The 20822-nt window shown below is 39.0% G+C and overlaps 1 protein-coding gene across 2 annotated transcripts in view; it reads right to left on the minus strand.

The window, feature by feature from the left end:
* Window positions 1-13884: 13884 nt before the first annotated feature.
* The window catches only part of LOC128655855 (WAP four-disulfide core domain protein 3-like), a 52072-nt gene continuing 45134 nt past the window's right edge, over window positions 13885-20822 (minus strand). For both annotated transcript variants that reach the window (XM_053709426.1, XM_053709427.1), the window contains exons 6-7: window positions 18838-18982; window positions 13885-14205 (exon numbers count right to left, since the gene is read on the minus strand). In XM_053709426.1, the coding sequence (XP_053565401.1) occupies window positions 14175-14205; window positions 18838-18982 (176 nt within the window). In that variant the 3' untranslated portion in view covers window positions 13885-14174. The remainder of the gene's footprint in view (window positions 14206-18837; window positions 18983-20822) is intronic.

Consider the following 20822-nt stretch of genomic DNA (forward strand, 5'->3'; position numbering starts at 1 on the left):
CCAGTGTGACACACATACATCTCATGCACCATACGCACATACACCAGTGTGACACACATACATCTCATGCACCATACACACATACACCAGTGTGACACATATACATCTCATGCACCATACACACATACACCAGTGTGACACACATACATCTCATGCACCATACACACATACACCAGTGTGACACACATACATCTCATGCACCATAAGCACATACACCAGTGTGACACACATACATCTCATGCACCATACTCACCTACACCAGTGTGACACACACACATCTCATGCACCATACGCACATACACCAGTGTGACACACATACATCTCATGCACCATACGTACATACACCAGTGTGACACACATATATCTCATGCACCATACGCACATACACCAGTGTGACACACATACATCTCATGCACCATACGCACATACACCAGTGTGACACACATATATCTCATGCACCATACGCACATACACCAGTGTGACACACATACATCTTATGCACCATACGCACATACACCAGTGTGACACACATACATCTTATGCACCATACGCACATACACCAGTGTGACACACACACATCTCATGCACCATACGCACATACACCAGTGTGACACACATACATCTCATGCACCATACGTACATACACCAGTGTGACACACATATATCTCATGCACCATACGCACATACACCAGTGTGACACACATACATCTTATGCACCATACGCACATACACCAGTGTGACACACATACATCTCATGCACCATACGCACATACACCAGTGTGACACACATACATCTCATGCACCATACGTACATACACCAGTGTGACACACATGCATCTCATGCACCATACGCACATACACCAGTGTGATACACATACATCTCATGCACCATACGCACATACACCAGTGTGACACAAATACATCTCATGCACCATACGCACATACACCAGTGTAACACACATATATCTCATGCACCATACTCACATACACCAGTGTGACACACATACATCTCATGCACCATACGCACATACACCAGTGTGACACACATACATCTCATGCACCATACGCACATACACCAGTGTGACACACATATATTTCATGCACCATACGCACATACACCAGTGTGACACACCTGCATCTCATGCACCATACGCACATACACCAGTGTGACACACATACATCTCATGCACCATACGCACTTACATCAGTGTGACACACGTAAATCTCATGCAGCATACGCACATACACCAGTGTGACACACATACATCTCATGCACCATACGCACATACACCAGTGTGACACACATACATGTCATGCACCATACGCACATACACCAGTGTGACACACATACATCTCATGCACCATACGCACATACACCAGTGTGACACACATGCATCTCATGCACCATACGCACATACACCAGTGTGACACACGTACATCTCATGCACCATACACACATACACCAGTGTGAAACACATACATCTCATGCACCATACGCACATACACCAGTGTGACACACATACATCTCATGCACCATACGCACATACACCAGTGTGACACACATACATCTCATGCACCATAAGCACATACACCAGTGTGACACATATACATCTCATGCACCATACGCACATACACCAGTGTGACACATATACATCTCATGCACCATAAGCACATACACCAGTGTGACACACATACATCTCATGCACCATAAGCACATACATCAGTGTGACACACATACATCTCATGCACCATACGCACATACACCAGTGTGACACATATGCATCTCATGCACCATACGCACATACACCAGTGTGACACACATACATCTCATGCACCATACTCACCTACACCAGTGTGACACACACACATCTCATGCACCATACGCACATACACCAGTGTGACACACATCTCATGCACCATACGCGCATACACCAGTGTGACACACATACATCTCATGCACCATACGTACATACACCAGTGTGACACACATACATCTCATGCACCATACGTACATACACCAGTGTGACACACATATATCTCATGCACCATACGCACATACACCAGTGTGACACACATACATCTTATGCACCATACGCACATACACCAGTGTGACACACATACATCTCATGCACCATACGCACATACACCAGTGTGACACACATACATCTCATGCACCATACGCACATACACCAGTGTGACACACATACATCTCATGCACCATACGTACATACACCAGTGTGACACACATACATCTCATGCACCATACGCACATACACCAGTGTGACACACATACATCTCATGCACCATACGCACATACACCAGTGTGACACACATACATCTCATGCACCATACGCACATACACCAGTGTGACACACATGCATCTCATGCACCATACGCACATACACCAGTGTGACACACATACATCTCATGCACCGTACGCACATACACCAGTGTGACACACATGCATCTCCTGCATCATACGCACATACACCAGTGTGACACACATGCATCTCATGCACCATACGCACATACACCAGTGTGACACACATGCAACTCATGCACCATACGCACATACACCAGTGTGACACACATGCATCTCATGCACCATACGCACATACACCAATGTGACACACATACATCTCATGCACCATACGCACATACACCAGTGTGACACACATGCAACTCATGCACCATACGCACATACACCAGTGTGACACACGTACATCTCATGCACCATACGCACATACACCAGTGTGACACACATACATCTCATGCACCATACGCACATACACCAGTGTGACACACATACATCTCATGCACCATACACCAGTGTGACACACATGCATCTCATGCATCATACGCACATACACCAGTGTGACACACATGCATCTCATGCACCATACGCACATGAACCAGTGTGACACACATGCATCTCATGCATCATACGCACATACACCAGTGTGACACACGTACATCTCATGCACCATACGCACATACACCAGTGTGACACACATGCATCTCATGCACCATACGCACATGAACCAGTGTGACACACATGCATCTCATGCATCATACGCACATACACCAGTGTGACACACATACATCTCATGCACTATACGCACATACACCAGTGTGACACACATAAATCTCATGCACAATACGCACATACACCAGTGTGACACACATACATCTCATGCACCATACGCACATACACCAGTGTGACACACATACATCTCATGCACCATATGCACATACACCAGTGTGACACACATACATCTCATGCACCATACGCACATACACCAGTGTGACACACATACATCTCATGCACCATATGCACATACACCAGTGTGACACACATGCATCTCATGCACCATACGCACATACACCAGTGTGACACACATGCATCTCATGCACCATACGCACATACACCAGTGTGACACACATGCATCTCATGCACCATACGCACATACACCAGTGTGACACACATACATCTCATGCACCATACGCACATACACCAGTGTGACACACATAAATCTCATGCACAATACGCACATACACCAGTGTGACACACATACATCTCATGCACCATACGCACATACACCAGTGTGACACACATGCATCTCATGCACCATACGCACATACACCAGTGTGACACACATACATCTCATGCACCATACGCACATACACCAGTGTGACACTCATACATCTCATGCACCATACGCACATACACCAGTGTGACACACATGCATCTCATACACCATACGCACATACACCAGTGTGACACACATACATCTCATGCACCATACGCACATACAACAGTGTGACACACATACATCTCATGCACCATATGCACATACACCAGTGTGACACACGTACATCTCATGCACCATACGCACATACACCAGTGTGACACACATACATCTCATGCACCATACGCACATACACCAGTGTGACACACATACATCTCATGCACCATACGCACATACACCAGTGTGACACACATGCATCTCATGCACCATACGCACATACACCAGTGTGACACACATGCATCTCATGCATCATACGCACATACACCAGTGTGACACACATGCATCTCATGCATCATACGCACATGAACCAGTGTGACACACATGCATCTCATGCATCATACGCACATACACCAGTGTGACACACATACATCTCATGCACTATACGCACATACACCAGTGTGACACACATAAATCTCATGCACAATACGCACATACACCAGTGTGACACACATACATCTCATGCACCATACGCACATACACCAGTGTGACACACATACATCTCATGCACCATATGCACATACACCAGTGTGACACACATACATCTCATGCACCATACGCACATACACCAGTGTGACACACATACATCTCATGCACCATATGCACATACACCAGTGTGACACACATGCATCTCATGCACCATAGGCACATACACCAGTGTGACACACATGCATCTCATGCACCATACGCACATACACCAGTGTGACACACATGCATCTCATGCACCATACGCACATACACCAGTGTGACACACATACATCTCATGCACCATACGCACATACACCAGTGTGACACACATAAATCTCATGCACAATACGCACATACACCAGTGTGACACACATACATCTCATGCACCATACGCACATACACCAGTGTGACACACATGCATCTCATGCACCATACGCACATACACCAGTGTGACACACATACATCTCATGCATCATACGCACATACACCAGTGTGACACACATGCATCTCATGCATCATACGCACATACACCAGTGTGACACACATACATCTCATGCACCATACGCACATACACCAGTGTTACACACATGCATCTCATGCACCATACACACATACACCAGTGTGACACACGTACACCTCATGCACCATACGCACATACACCAGTGTGACACACATACATCTCATGCACCGTACGCACATACACCAGTGTGACACACATACATCTCATGCACCAAACGCACATACAACAGTCTGACACACATACATCTCATGCACCATACGCACATACACCAGTGTGACACACGTACATCTCATGCACCATACGCACATACACCAGTGTGACACACATACATCTCATGCACCATACGCACATACACCAGTGTGACACACATACATCTCATGCACCATACGCACATACACCAGTGTGACACACATACATCTCATGCACCATACACACATACACCAGTGTGACACACATACATCTCATGCACCATACGCACATACACCAGTGTGACACACATGAATCGCATGCACCATACGCACATACACCAGTGTGACACACATACATCTCATGCACCATACGCACATACACCAGTGTGACACACATGCATCTCATGCATCATACGCACATACACCAGTGTGACACACATGCATCTCATGCATCATACGCACATACACCAGTGTGACACATATATATCTTATGCACTATACGCACATACACCAGTGTGACACACATAAATCTCATGCACCATACGCACATACACCAGTGTGACACACATAAATCTCATGCACCATACGCACATACACCAGTGTGACACACATACATCTCATGCACCATACGCACATACACCAGTGTGACACACATACATCTCATGCACCATACGCACATACACCAGCAGTGATGTGCAGTCACTAGAGGCAGGTGAGGCAGTGCTTCACCTCTCATATGGACAAAAATATATATTTTTTTATTGGCTTTAAAAAAAAATTGTAATTTTTTTCCCCCAGCATTTTTTTCTCTCACAGCTATATGTTGTGCAATGGAGAGGCACAAGCAGGTCTGCCCACCATTACACAACATGCTGCGCCACCTACTGGATGCAAGTGGTTAAGGTCATTGCATGGCCCATTAACTGCTTATTTGAGGCAGTCCTATTTGGGCTGAACCAATCCAGTGAGAGGCATTAGTAAGTGGAACATAGGGTTGGGGCTGGATGTTAAATCATATAAAACAAAACAAAAACGGAAAAAAACAACTTTCATATATTTTGTTGCTGTCCTGTGAACCTGCTAGCTTTGCTAAAGTGAAAAAGAGAGTTCTGTTCTTCCCCTCTAAGTGCAGTGGAATGTGCCACTGTCACTTCCTGAATCCTTACAGAGCAGAAAAAGAGGCACAGAGAGCAGTGTTTCAGCCACATCTTATTAAAGTAAGATTTTACTGAAAGGGATTCTGTTAGTGAAAAACATAATTTATGTAAGAACTTACCTGATAAATTCATTTCTTTCATATTAGCAAGAGTCCATGAGCTAGTGACGTATGGGATATACATTCCTACCAGGAGGGGAAAAGTTTCCCAAACCTTAAAATGCCTATAAATACACCCCTCACCACACCCACAATTCAGTTTAACGAATAGCCAAGAAGTGGGGTGATAAGAAAAGAGCGAAAGCATCAAAAAAATAAGGAATTGGAATAATTGTGCTTTATACAAAAAAATCATAACCACCACAAAAAAGGGTGGGCCTCATGGACTCTTGCTAATATGAAAGAAATGAATTTATCAGGTAAGTTCTTACATAAATTATGTTTTCTTTCATGTAATTAGCAAGAGTACATGAGCTAGTGACGTATGGGATATAAATACCCAAGATGTGGAACTTCCACGCAACAGTCACTAGAGAGGGAGGGATAAAATAAAGACAGCCAATTCCGCTGAAAAATTAATCCACTACCCAAATCAAAAGTTTCAATTTTAATAATGAAAAAAAACTGAAATTATAAGCAGAATAATCAAACTGAAACAGCTGCCTGAAGTACTATTCTACCAAAAACTGCTTCTAAAGAAGAGAAAACATCAAAATGGTAGAATGTAGTATGCAAAGAAGACCAAGTCATTGCTTTGCAAATTGATCAACAGAAGCTTCATTCTTAAAAAGCCCAGGAAGTTGAAACTGACCTAGTAGAATGAGCCGTAATCCTCTGAGACGGGGAATAATCCGACTCCAAATAAGCATGATGAATCAAAAGCTTAACCAAGATGCCAAAGAAATGGCAGAAGCCTTCTGACCTTCCTAAAACCAGAAAAGATAACAAATAGACTAGAAGTCTGTCTGAAATCTGAGTAGCTTCAACATAATATTTCAAAAAACTCTTACCACATCCTAAAGATTGTAAGAATCTTACCAAAGAATTCTTAGGATTAGGACACAAGGAAAAGACAATAATTCCTCCACTAATGTTGTTAGAATTCACAACTTAGGTGAAAATTGAAATGAGGACAGCAAAAAAACACCTTATCCTGATGAAAAATCAGAAAAAGGAGATTCACAAGAAAGAATAGATAATTCAAAAACTGTTCTAACTGAAGAGATGTCCAAAAAGAACAATACTTTCCATGAAAGTAATGAATGTCCAGAGCAAGCATATGCTCAAAATAGAAGAGCCTGAAAAACCTTCAGAACCCAATTAAGACTCCAAGGAGGAGAAATTGGCTTAATGACAGATTTGATACGAATCAAAACCTGAAAAAAATGATGAATATCAGGAAGTAACACTGCCTTATCCTGATGAAAAATCAGAAAAGGATATTCACAAAAAAGAGCAGATAACTCAAAAAACTCTTCGAGTAGAAGAAATAACCAAAAGGAACAATACTTTTCCAAGAAAGTAATTAACGTTCAGAAAATGCATAGTTTCAAACGGAGGAGCCTGTAAAGCCCTCAGCACCAAATTGAGACTCCAAAGAGGAGAGAATGAATTAATGACAGGCTTGATATGGACCAAAGCCTGTACAACACAATGAATATCAGGAAGATTAGCAATCTTTCTGTGAAAAAAGAACAGAAAGAGTAGAGATTTGTCCTAACAAAGAATTGAAGACAAAACCTTATCCAAACCAACCTGAAAAAATAATAAAATTCTATGAATTTTAAAAGAATGCCAAGAAAAGTAGGTCTTCCAGACTCAATATAAATCTTTCTAGAGACAGATTTATGAGCCTGAAACATAGTATTAATCAATGAGCCAGAAAAACCTCTATGACTAAAAACCAAGCGTTCAATCTCCATCCCTTCAAATGTAATGATTTGAGATCCTGATGGAAAAAATGGCCTTGAGAAAGAAAAGGTCTGGTTTAAACGGAGGTGTCCAACGTTGGCAACTGGCCATCCGAATGAGATTCGTATACCAAAACCTGAGAGGCCATGCTGGAGCTACCAGCATAACAAACAAATACTCCATAAGAATTTTGGAAGAAGAACTAGAGGCGGAAAGAAATAGGCAAAAAGATAATTCCAAAGAAATGTCAATGCATACACTACTTCCGCCTGAAGATTCCCGGACCTTAATAGGCCCCTGGGAAGTTCTTTATTCCGATGAGATGAAAAAACATATCTGGTTAAGAGAGACCATTCTCCCGGAAGAAAAGCTTGATTAACAGAGATAATCCGCTTCCCAAATATCTATACCTGGGAAAAAAAACACAGAATTTAGATAGGAGCTGGATTTAGCCCAAGCTAATATCCAAGACACTTCTGTCACAGCCTAAGGACTGATAGTCCTACTCTGATGATTGACATACACCATAGTAGTGATATTGTCTGAAAAACATTAAACGTCTCTTCTTCAAAAAGAAACTAACTGAAAAACTCTGAGAAAGCATGGAGTTCTAAAATATCAAATGGTAATCTCGGCTCCTGAGATTTCCAAACCCCTTGTGCTGACAGAGATCCTCAGACAGCCTCCCAACCAAAAAGACTCACATCTGTAGAGATCATGGTCCAGGTTGAAAGAGACCTGTAGAACTAAATGATGGTGATCTTAACCACCAAATCAAGAGAGATAAATATTAGGATTCGAAGAATTAAAATGCGAAATCCTAGAAACCCTGCACCATAATTCAGCATAAAAGACTGGAAAGGTTCTTTCTATTGAAAATGAGCAAAGGGAATTAAATCCAATGCTGTGGCCATAAGACCTAAAACTTCTATGCATATATAGCAACTGAAGGAAATAATAGAGACTAAAGGTACCGACAAACGGAACGCAATAAAATTATCTCTTGTCTGATAGAGACAAAGACAGTGACACAAACTATCTGGAAACCTAAAAAAGGTGACCCTTGTGTAAGGAATCAAGAGCTTTTGAAAAAAAGATTCTCTAACTATGTCCTGAAGAGCAAAGTGAATCATATGAGATTCCGCATCCTCAGAAAATAATCTGAATGAAAACAGAAAAATGAAAATATGCATTTATTGTATCTAATGAAAACAAATAATGCTATCACTGACCAAAAAAAGGCAGAATAGTTTGAATAAAACTCCAAAACCCAGTTCCTAAAAATGGAGCTGGAAGAAATACCCCAGAAGATTCCAGGTCTGAGCAGCGCTTGAACCCCATGGGTGCCCAGCCATGCTTCAACAGTACCCAAAATATACAGGACCGAAACACACTTAAAGAAAGTGTTAGCCTTACTGGAATAAAATCAAAGAAATTTGGACCGAATAGAACCAAATAAATTTCAAAGAAGTCTTAACCTGCCCCTTGCCAGCCAAGCTGGAATACGGCACGTACATCGCAATTTTAGGGAGCTGATTTCGAACTGAAAAATTTCCAATTAAAAACATGTTACTTGGGAAAGAATTCAGGAATTCGTTCCTTAATAAGAACAACCAAACTAGTATAAGCTTAAAGTTTTAGTCTTAGAACTCAATCTTGAAGCCCAGAGTAACAGTTAAGAATTGAATCCAATTATAAAACAAATAATTGATTATCTTAGAACAAAAGAAATATGGATTTTTAAAAATCACAAAATTCATCTAGCTAAAATAGCTAAAGACATAGATTAACCCTCATTTGCGAAAATATTCAATAAAATGAAGACACAAATGAAATTATTAGCATGATAGTCCAGTTAAAGGACCAGTCAATACAGTGGACTTGCACAATCAAAAAATGCAAAACAACAAGACAAATGCAACAGCACCTAGTCTAGTAAATGTTGTCCCTTAACAATGCTAAAATAAATCATAATCTGATACTTGATCTTAAAGTAAACAGAATAAAATGAAGCAATTGCAACATCCAAATAAATCACAGGACCAAGAAAAGTACCTGAAACTAAATAATTTTCCATAAATAAGATACAATCATCTAAAGGAAAATAAATACTATTTTGCTATAGAAACAATAGCATAATTAGTAGGAGTAGAGATAGCCCCAATAAATTGGAGAACCCTCCAAATTGAATTTAACTGCTGGCAAAGAATATAGTTTAAAACCTTTGAAGAAGGAATAAAAGAAAATTCTCAGCCTATTCCATTCCCTAGTATGAGGAATTGGAAAGAAAACCTCTGAAAACACAGAAGAAAAATAAGCAGAAATAGTGTTAGCTAGTCTTGAAAAAAAAACTAGTTACCTTAATATCCAAAATAATCAACACCTTTTCAACAAAGAACAAATGTACTTTAATAAAAAAATAATAAAAAAGTAGATTTGTTAGTGTCAATATCTGATGAAAAAAATTCTGAATGAGAAAAAAACATCATCAGAGAAGGATAAATCAGAATGTTGTTGGTCATTTGAAACTTCAATAATTAAAAAAGAAGTGAAAAAGACCTAAATTTTTTTATTAGAAGGCACAATGTCAGACAAAGCCTTTAAAATAGAATCAGAAAAATATTTCTTATAAATCTTCTAAATATTTCTTGTACATAAGATGTAAAAAGAATGGCAATATATAAAGCATAAATACTAATGGATTCTGCATGTAAAAGTTTATCATAATAACTTATTACAAACCATAGCTAAAGATAAACATTCATAACATTTAAAATAAATGAACTTAGCTTTGGTAGGACTGAACTCAGTCAAGCGTTTTTCCAGAAGTAGCTTTTGATCCAGGGTCAATCTGAGACATCTTGCAATATGTAATAGAAAAAACAACATATAAAGCAAAATCTATCAAATTCCTTAAATGACAGTTTCAGGAATGGGAAAAAATGCCAATGAACAAGCTTCTAGCAACCAGAAGCAAATAAACAATGAGACTTAAATAATGTGGAGACAATAATGATGCCCATATTTTTTAGCGCCAAAAAAGACGCCCACACTATTTGGTGCCTAAATGCTTTGGCGCCAAAAATGATGCCACATCCGGTAACGCCGACATCTTTGGTGCAAAAAAAGTCAAAAAAATGACGCATATACAAACAACTTCCGGTGACAAGTATGACGCCGGAAATGACTAAGAATTTTTTTGCGCCAAAAAAGTCAGCGCCAAGAATGACGCAATAAAATGAAGCATTTTCAGCCCCCGCGAGCCTAACAGCCCACAGGAAAAAAAGTCAAATTTTAAAGGTAAGAAAAATTTAATATTCAAATGCATTATCCCAAATAATGAAACTGACTGTCTGAAATAAGGAATATTGAACATCCTGAATCAAGGCAAATAAATGTTTAAACACATATATTTAGAACTTTATATAAAAGTGCCCAACCATAGCTTAGAGTGTCACAGAAAATAAGACTTACTTACCCCAGGACACTCATCTACATATAGTAGAAAGCCAAACCAGTACTGAAACGAGAATCAGTAGAGGTAATGGTATATATAAGAGTATATAGTCGATCTGAAAAGGGAGGTAAGAGATGAATCTCTACGACCGATAACAGAGAACCTATGAAATAGACCCCGTAGAAGGAGATCACTGCATTCAAATAGGCAATACTCTCCTCACATCCCTCTGACATTCACTGCACGCTGAGAGGAAAACCGGGCTCCAGCCTGCTGCGGAGCGCATATCAACGTAGAATCTAGCACAAACTTACTTCACCACCTCCAAGGGAGGCAAAGTTTGTAAAACTGAATTGTGGGTGTGGTGAGGGGTGTATTTATAGGCATTTTAAGGTTTGGGAAACTTTGCCCCTCCTGGTAGGAATGTATATCCCATACGTCACTAGCTCATGGACTCTTGCTAATTACATGAAAGAAATGATCATTTAATGAATGTGGTTTAGTGTTTTTTTACTCTTTTACAGCAGGGTCGTTTTTGTATTTTGTTTACTCAAACTTTACATCCACTAACTTAGCAGCTTGCCTCTGTACTTCACACTAAATTATAGAATCATTTTCTGAACTCTCTGTAGCTCTGCTATTTTATTACTTTAAAATGCAGTGGTCCCCCCCCCCCCCTTGTGTGTGTGTGTGTCTCTCTCTCTATCTATCCATCTCTCTCCTTATGTGTTGTTCTCCCCCATGGTCTCTTTCTCTCTCTCTGTCTCTCTTCCTCCCCTGTTACAATCCTTTTAGACTAAAATCAGATGTTTACTAAGTTGACCAGTTTTCCAAGACACCATTTAAAGGGACATGAAACCCATATGAAACCCATATGCAAATTTAAATAACTTTCCAATTTACATCTAATATCTAATTTTCTTCATTCTTTTGATGTCCTTTTGTTGAAAATCATATCTAAATATGCTCAGTAGCTGCTGATTGGTGGCTGCACATAGATACCTCATGTGATTGGCTCACCCATGTGCATTGCTATTTCTTCAACAAAAGGATATCTAAAGAATGAAGGCGTATCCTAGCCACTGCCTCACCAGCCTCTGACGTCACTGCACGTCACTGTACACCAGTGTGACACACATACATCTCATGCACCATACGCACATACACCAGTGTGACACACATAAATCTCATGCACCATATGCACATACACCAGTGTGACACACATAAATCTCATGCACCATACGCACATACACCAGTGTGACACACATAAATCTCATGCACCATACGCACATACACCAGTGTGACACACATACATCTCATGCACCATACGCACATACACCAGTGTGACACACATACATCTCATGCACCATACGCACATACACCAGTGTGACACACATACATCTCATGCACCATACGCACATACACCAGTGTGACACACATACATCTCATGCACCATACGCACATACACCAGTGTGACACACATACATCTCATGCACCATACGCACATACACCAGTGTGACACACATACATCTCATGCACCATATGCACATACACCAGTGTGACACACATACATCTCATGCACCATACGCACATACACCAGTGTGACACACATACATCTCATGCACCATACGCACATACACCAGTGTGACACACATGCATCTCATGCACCATACGCACATACACCAGCGTGACACACATGCATCTCATGCACCATACGCACATACACCAGTGTGACACACATACATCTCATGCACCATACGCACATACACCAGTGTGACACACATGCATCTCATGCACCATGCGCACATACACCAGTGTGAAACACATGCATCTCATGCACCATGCGCACATACACCAGTGTGACACACATACATCTCATGCACCGTACGCACATACACCAGTGTGACACACATATATCTCATGCACCGTACGCACATACACCAGTGTGACACATATACATCTCATGCACCATACGCACATACACCAGTGTGACACACAAACATCTCATGCACCATACGCACATACACCAGTGTGACAAACATACATCTCATGCACCATGCGCACATACACCAGTGTGACACACATATATCTCATGCACCGTACGCACATACACCAGTGTGACACATATACATCTCATGCACCATACGCAAATACACCAGTGTGATACACATATGTATTGTGGGGGGCAACTTAGGGCACACCCCACTTATTGATGTAGTTCCATATGACTATATGTCAGGTGATCACTGATTCCTAGCTCTTCCTCTGATAAACACATTTGAGAGAGGGGGCTCCCCTTTTTTAGAAGTCACTGTAGTGCTTGTTTTGGGGTTAAACATAAAAGTAAATTCCAGAGCAGAAATGATAATAAACATGACTGTGGTTGCATATTAATAATGATTTATTGTTTACAATATTCATATACAGAAAAAAGAGCAGACGGAAAACCTCTAATCCTTTTAAATATTACAGATCCCCTATATTAAGCCTTAGCTATGTATTCCAGAGACATAAAACAAGACTGTATAACAGGACACAATTGTGTAAGATGCACAGAGTTGTATTCACAGCTGATGTTTCACAAGGGGTCTGTACAGCTTTACGTAAAAGGAAGCCAACATAAGATTCTGTTCCATTGGGTCCGTTGTCATCAGTCTCTTGCTTGTAGTCACTCCAATTTCGGGATACTCTCTAATAAACTATACAAAGATAGAATGTTATTAGCAAACACCAAATGTCAATTCACCACAACAAAATAATCAGGTATCACCTGTCTTATCTACATAGGATGGTAGCCTTTGATCTTTCTATACAGGCCTTGGGGTTTGAGTTGCTTGATATCATCTCTTGGAAGGGTTCAGCCTTCCTTACTATAGCAAAAGGTGATGTTCCAGTTACACAGTTATTACAGTAACAAATAGAGAGAAAACTATCATTGCTGGGGTTAATCATTTTCAGCCAGAACAAAATGTGCAAAACTGTAATATTTTTGTATTTATCATTTTACAGCAGAAGATTGTTTCTGCCCAGTGAAGTCAATAAGAGCTGAAAAGCAATAAATACACATTTTTACACAGGTCATTAAAGGGATAGACAGGACAAAAATGAAATTTGAATAAATGCATTTTAATATGACATAAAAGCATGTAATAATACTCTGGGTGTCTAATTAAGGCTAATTATACTCTGTGGTATCTACTGTACCCTAATAATACTCTGTGTTGCCTACTCTAGGCTAAAAATACTATGTGGTGTCTAATCTAGGCTAATAATACTCGGTGGTGTCTAATCTAGGCTAATAATACTCTGTGGTGTTAAATCTAGGTTAATAATACCCTGCGGTGTCTAATCTAGGCTAATAATACTCTGTGGTGTCTACTCTAGGCTAATAAAACTCTGTGGTGTGTACTGTAGGCTAATAATACTCTGTGGTAACTACTGTAGGCTAATTATAGTTTGTGTTGCCTACTCTAGGCTAAAAATACTATGTGGTGACTAATCTAGGCTAATCATACTCTGTGGTGTGTACTCTAGGATAATAATATTCTGTGGTGTCTACTCTAGGTTAAAAATACTCTGTGGTGTCTAATGTAGGCTAATTATACTCTGTGGTGTTTAATTTAGGCTAATTATACTCTCTGGTGTCTACTCTAGGCTAATAATACTCTGTGGTGTCTAATTTAGGCTAATTATACTCTCTGGTGTCTACTCTAGGCTAATAATACTCTGTGGTGTGTACTCTAGGCCAATAATACTCTATGGTGTTTACTCTAGGCTAATTGTACTATGTGGTGTCTAATTTAGGCTAATAATACTCTGTGGTGTCTAATCTAGGCTACAAATACTCTGCGGTGTTTAATTTAGGCTAATTATACTCTGTGGTGTCTACTCTAGGCTAATAATACTCTGTGGTGTGTACTCTAGGCCAATAATACTCTATGGTGTTTACTCTAGGCTAATTGTACTATGTGGTGTCTTATTTAGGCTAATAATACTCTGTGGTGTCTAATCTAGGCTAAAAATACTCTGTGGTGTCTAATCTAGGCTAAAAATTCTCTGTGGTGTCTAATTTAGGCTAATTATACTCTGTGGTGTCTAATTTAGGCAATTATACTCTGTACTGTGTACTCTAGGCTAATAATACTCTGTGGTGTCTACTTAGGCTAATAATACTCTGTGGTGTCTACTCTTGGATCATGATTCTCTGTGGTGTGTGTTATATGCTAATAATACTCTGTGGTTTGTACTCTAGCCTAATACTATTCTGTGGTGTATACTCATTGATCATTATTTCCTGTGGTGTCTACTCATAATACCCTCTGGTGTGTACTGTACGTGTATAATACTCTACAGGGTAAACTGTAGGCTAATAATACTCTGTGGTGTCTACTCATAATACCCTCTGGTAAGTACTGTAGGCTAATAATACTCTGTGGTGTGTACTGTAGGCTAATAATACTCTGTGGGGTAAACTGTTGGCTAATGATACTCTGTAGTGTCTACTCATGATACTCTGTGCTGTGTACTGTAGGCTAATACTAATCTATGGGTACATTGTAGGCTAATAATATTCTGTGGTGTATACTCATGATACTCTGTGATGTCTACTCATGATACTCTGTGCTGTGTACTTTAGGCTAATACTACTCTATGGGGTAAACTCTAGGCTAAGGATAATCTGTAGTGTCTACTCATGATACTCTGTGCTATGTACTTTAGGCTAATACTACTCTACGGGGTAAACTGTTGGCTAATGATACTTTGTGCAGTTTACTTAGGCTAATACTACTCTACGGGGTAAACTGTAGGCTAATGATACTCTGTGCTGTGTACTGTAGACATATAATACTCTACAGGTTAAACTGTAGGCTAATGATACTCTGTAGTGTCTACTCATGATACTCTGTGCTGTGTACTTTAGGCTAATACTACTCTATGGGGTAAACTGTAGGCTAATGATACTCTGCGCTGTGTACTGTAGGCTAATACTATTCTATGGGGTAAACTGTAGGCTAATGATTCTATGTGCTGTGTACTGTAGGCTAATAATACTCTACAGGTTAAACTGTAGGCTAATGATACTCTGTAGTGTCTACTCATGATAATCTGTGCTTTGTACTTTAGGCTAATACTACTCTACGGGGTAAACTGTAGGCTAATGATACTCTATGCTGTGTATTGTAGGCTAATAATACTCTACGGGGTAAACTTAGGATAATGATACTCTGTGCTGTGTACCTTAGGCTAATACTACTCTACAGGGTAAACTGTAGGCTAATGATACTCTGTGCTGTGTACTGTAGGCTAATAATACTCTATAGGGTAAACTGTAGGCAAATAATACTCTGTGCTGTGTATTGTAGGCTAATAATACTCTATGGGGTAAACTTAGGCTAATGATACTCTGTGCTGTGTACTTTAGGCTAATACTACTCTACGGGGTAAACTGTAGGCTAATGATACTCTGTAGTGTTGACTCATGATACTCTGTGTTGGGTACTGTAGGCTAATACTACTCTATGGGGTAAACTGTTGGCTAATGATACTATGTGCTGTGTACTGTAGGCTAATAATACTCTACAGGTTAAACTCTAGGCTAATGATACTCTGTAGTGTCTACTCATGATAATCTGTGCTGTGTACTTTAGGCTAATACTACTCTACAAGGTAAACTGTAGGCTAATGATACTCTGTGCTGTGTATTGTAGGCTAATAATACTATATGGGGTAAACTTAGGCTAATGATACTCTGTGCTGTGTACTTTAGGCTAATACTACTCTACAGGGTAAACTGTAGGCTAATGATACTCTGTGCTGTGTACTGTAGGCTAATAATACTCTATAGGGTAAACTGTAGGCAAATAATACTCTGTGCTGTGTATTGTAGGCTAATAATACTCTACAGGGTAAACTTAGGTTAATGGTACTCTGTACTGTGTACTGTAGGCTAATACTACTCTATGGGGTAAACTGTTGGCTAATGATACTATGTGCTGTGTACTGTAGGCTAATAATACTCTACAGGTTAAACTCTAGGCTAATGATACTCTGTAGTGTCTACTCATGATAATCTGTGCTGTGTACTTTAGGCTAATACTACTCTACAAGGTAAACTGTAGGCTAATGATACTCTGTGCTGTGTATTGTAGGCTAATAATACGATATGGGGTAAACTTAGGCTAATGATACTCTGTGCTGTGTACTTTAGGCTAATACTACTCTACGGGGTAAACTGTAGGCTAATGATACTCTGTGCTGTGTACTGTAGGCTAATAATACTCTATAGGGTAAACTGTAGGCAAATAATACTCTGTGCTGTGTATTGTAGGCTAATAATACTCTACAGGGTAAACTTAGGTTAATGGTACTCTGTACTGTGTACTTTAGGATAATACTACTCTATGGGGTAAACTGTTGGCTAATGATACTTTGTGTTGTTTACTGTAGGCTAATACTACTCTACGGGGTAAACTGTAGGCTAATGATACTCTGTGCTGTATACTTTAGGCTAATACTACTCTATGGGGTAAACTGTTGGCTAATGATACTTTGTGTTGTGTACTGTAGGTTAATACTACTCCATGGGGTAAACTGTTGGCTAATGATACTCGGCGCTGTGTATTATAAGCTAATAATACTCTACAGGGTAAACTTAGGCTAATAATACTCTTTAGTGTCTACTCATTATACTCTGTGCTGTGTACTGTAGGATAATACTAGTCTACTGGGTAAACTTAGGCTAATGATACTCTGCAGTGTCTACTCATGATACTCTGTGCTGTGTACTATAGGCTAATATTACTCTATGGGTAAATTTTAGGCTAATAATATTCTGTGGTGTGTGATACTCTGTGGTGTCTACTCATGGAACTCTGTGCTGTGTACTGTAGGCTAATACTACTCTATGGGGTAAACTGTTGGCTAATGATACTTTGTGCTGTGTACTGTAGGCTAATACTACTCTATGGGGTAAACTGTTGGCTAATGATACTTTGTGCTGTGTACTGTAGGCTAATACTACTCTATGGGGTAAACTGTTGGCTAATGATACTTTGTGCTGTGTACTGTAGGCTAATACTACTCTATGGGGTAAACTGTAGGCTAATGATACTCTGTAGTGTTGACTCATGATACTCTGTGTTGTGTACTGTAGGCTAATACTACTCTATGGGGTAAACTGTTGGCTAATGATACTTTGTGCTGTGTACTGTAGGCTAATACTACTCTATGGGGTAAACTGTTGGATAATGATACTCGGTGCTGTGTATTGTAAGCTAATAATACTCTACGGGGTAAACGTAGGCTAATAATACTCTTTAGTGTCTACTTACAGTACATCAGGGTCGGAGCACTGTTTTGCACACTGTTGGGTGCAGCACTTCTTGGCATCTGGACAGTCCCCATCACTTTCACACTCTGGTGCCGGAATCGGAAGGATACAGTTTTTTAATGAAGCTGGGCAGCTACCAGGCTTCACTACAATGAAAAACATTTGTACAATAAGATTATTAAATGCAATGCAAATAGTGTTACTATTGTTGTATCTGTCTCTCTGTCTATGTCTACTTAGCTGTGAAAAACTGAAATGATTTAATTGCTGGAAAAAGTTTGACTTTTTAACAAAACTGCTAACTTCTAGTTGTATTTGTTACCTCTATTCTCTGGCTTAGTAAAATGATCAAATGTATTCTCAGTCACATCAGACAAAGGTTCACTTTCTAATACAATGGCTGCTTATTTAAATGCCTCTGTCTATGGGCTACAAAATAAAACTGCAGTGAGGGTTGGTACAAGTTTTCCCATGTAAATGATAAGTCAATGATACAGCCCAAATACCGCCCTGAGCTTTGGGAGTACCCTTCAGTTTGCCTTAGAGATATTTCTTTTCCTCAACTAATTGTCTAAAACACAGGGTGTGATTTTTTGTGTTTTCATTTTAGTCACCAATATAAATGTGTTAAACATATAACTACCCACACTCAGCACGTGGCCTTTTTACAGGCTTATTATAGACAAACCCAGTGGCAAAATAATCATAATAATGACAAGCAAACAAGGGTGGGAAACATTACTACAATCAGATACATTGTTACTGATAATTGACTTGTGTTTGTAGTTTGTTATTGGTCCTAAAAATGTAAATTATCATGGGCAATTTAACCCTTTCCTTTTTATTTGGTGTCAATCATTTCTTAATTTGTATAAATGTGAAATACTTTATTGTAAAAATGAAAGAATATTCAGATGTCCATATCTTGCCCTTAAACATATTTCACATTTAGGAAATGAAATGAGTGCAATAATGTAATTTGTGATCTGTTTTGTGTGATCAGAGTATCTCAACATATTAATTATTTAGCACTTTATTGGGGTAACCGAAATTATTGTTATCTGCTAAAGTGGCTCCCTTCACTTCATTTATATCTTGTTACTCTTTTTATATTTATATGTTGTTACTCACTGTATATTTATATGTTGTTACTCACTGTATATTTATATGTTGTTACTCACTGTATATTTATATGTTGTTACTCACTGTATATTTATATGTAGTTGTTTACTGTATATTTATATGTTGTTACTCACTGTTATATGTATATGTTGTTACTCACTGTATATTTATATGTTGTTACTCACTGTATATTTATATGTTGTTACTCTTTGTATATTTATATGTTGTTACTCACTGTATATTTATATGTTGTTACTCACTGTATATTTATATGTTATTACTCACTGTATATTAATATCTTGTTACTCACTGTATATTTATATCTTGTTACTCACTATATATTTATATCTTGTTACTCACTGTATATTTATATGTTGTTACTCACTGTATATTTATATGTTGTTACTCACTGTATATATATATGTTGTTACTTACTGTATATTTATATGTTGTTACTCACTGTATATTTATATGTTATTACTCACTGTATATTAATATCTTGTTACTCACTGTATATTTATATCTTGTTACTCACTATATATTTATATCTTGTTACTCACTGTATATTTATATGTTGTTACTCACTGTATATTTATATGTTATTACTCACTGTATATTTATATGTTGTTACTCACTGTATATTTATATGTTGTTACTCACTATATATTTATATGTTGTTACTCACTGTATATTTCTATCTTGTTACTCACTGTATATTTATATGTTGTTACTCACTGTATATTTATATGTTGTTACTCACTGTATATTTATATCTTGTTACTCACTGTATATTTATATCTTGTTACTCACTGTATATTTATATGTAGTTACTCACTGTATATTTATATATTGTTACTCACTGTA

Source organism: Bombina bombina, chromosome 4 (assembly GCF_027579735.1).
Source record: "Bombina bombina isolate aBomBom1 chromosome 4, aBomBom1.pri, whole genome shotgun sequence".
NCBI classification, from domain to species: domain Eukaryota; kingdom Metazoa; phylum Chordata; class Amphibia; order Anura; family Bombinatoridae; genus Bombina; species Bombina bombina.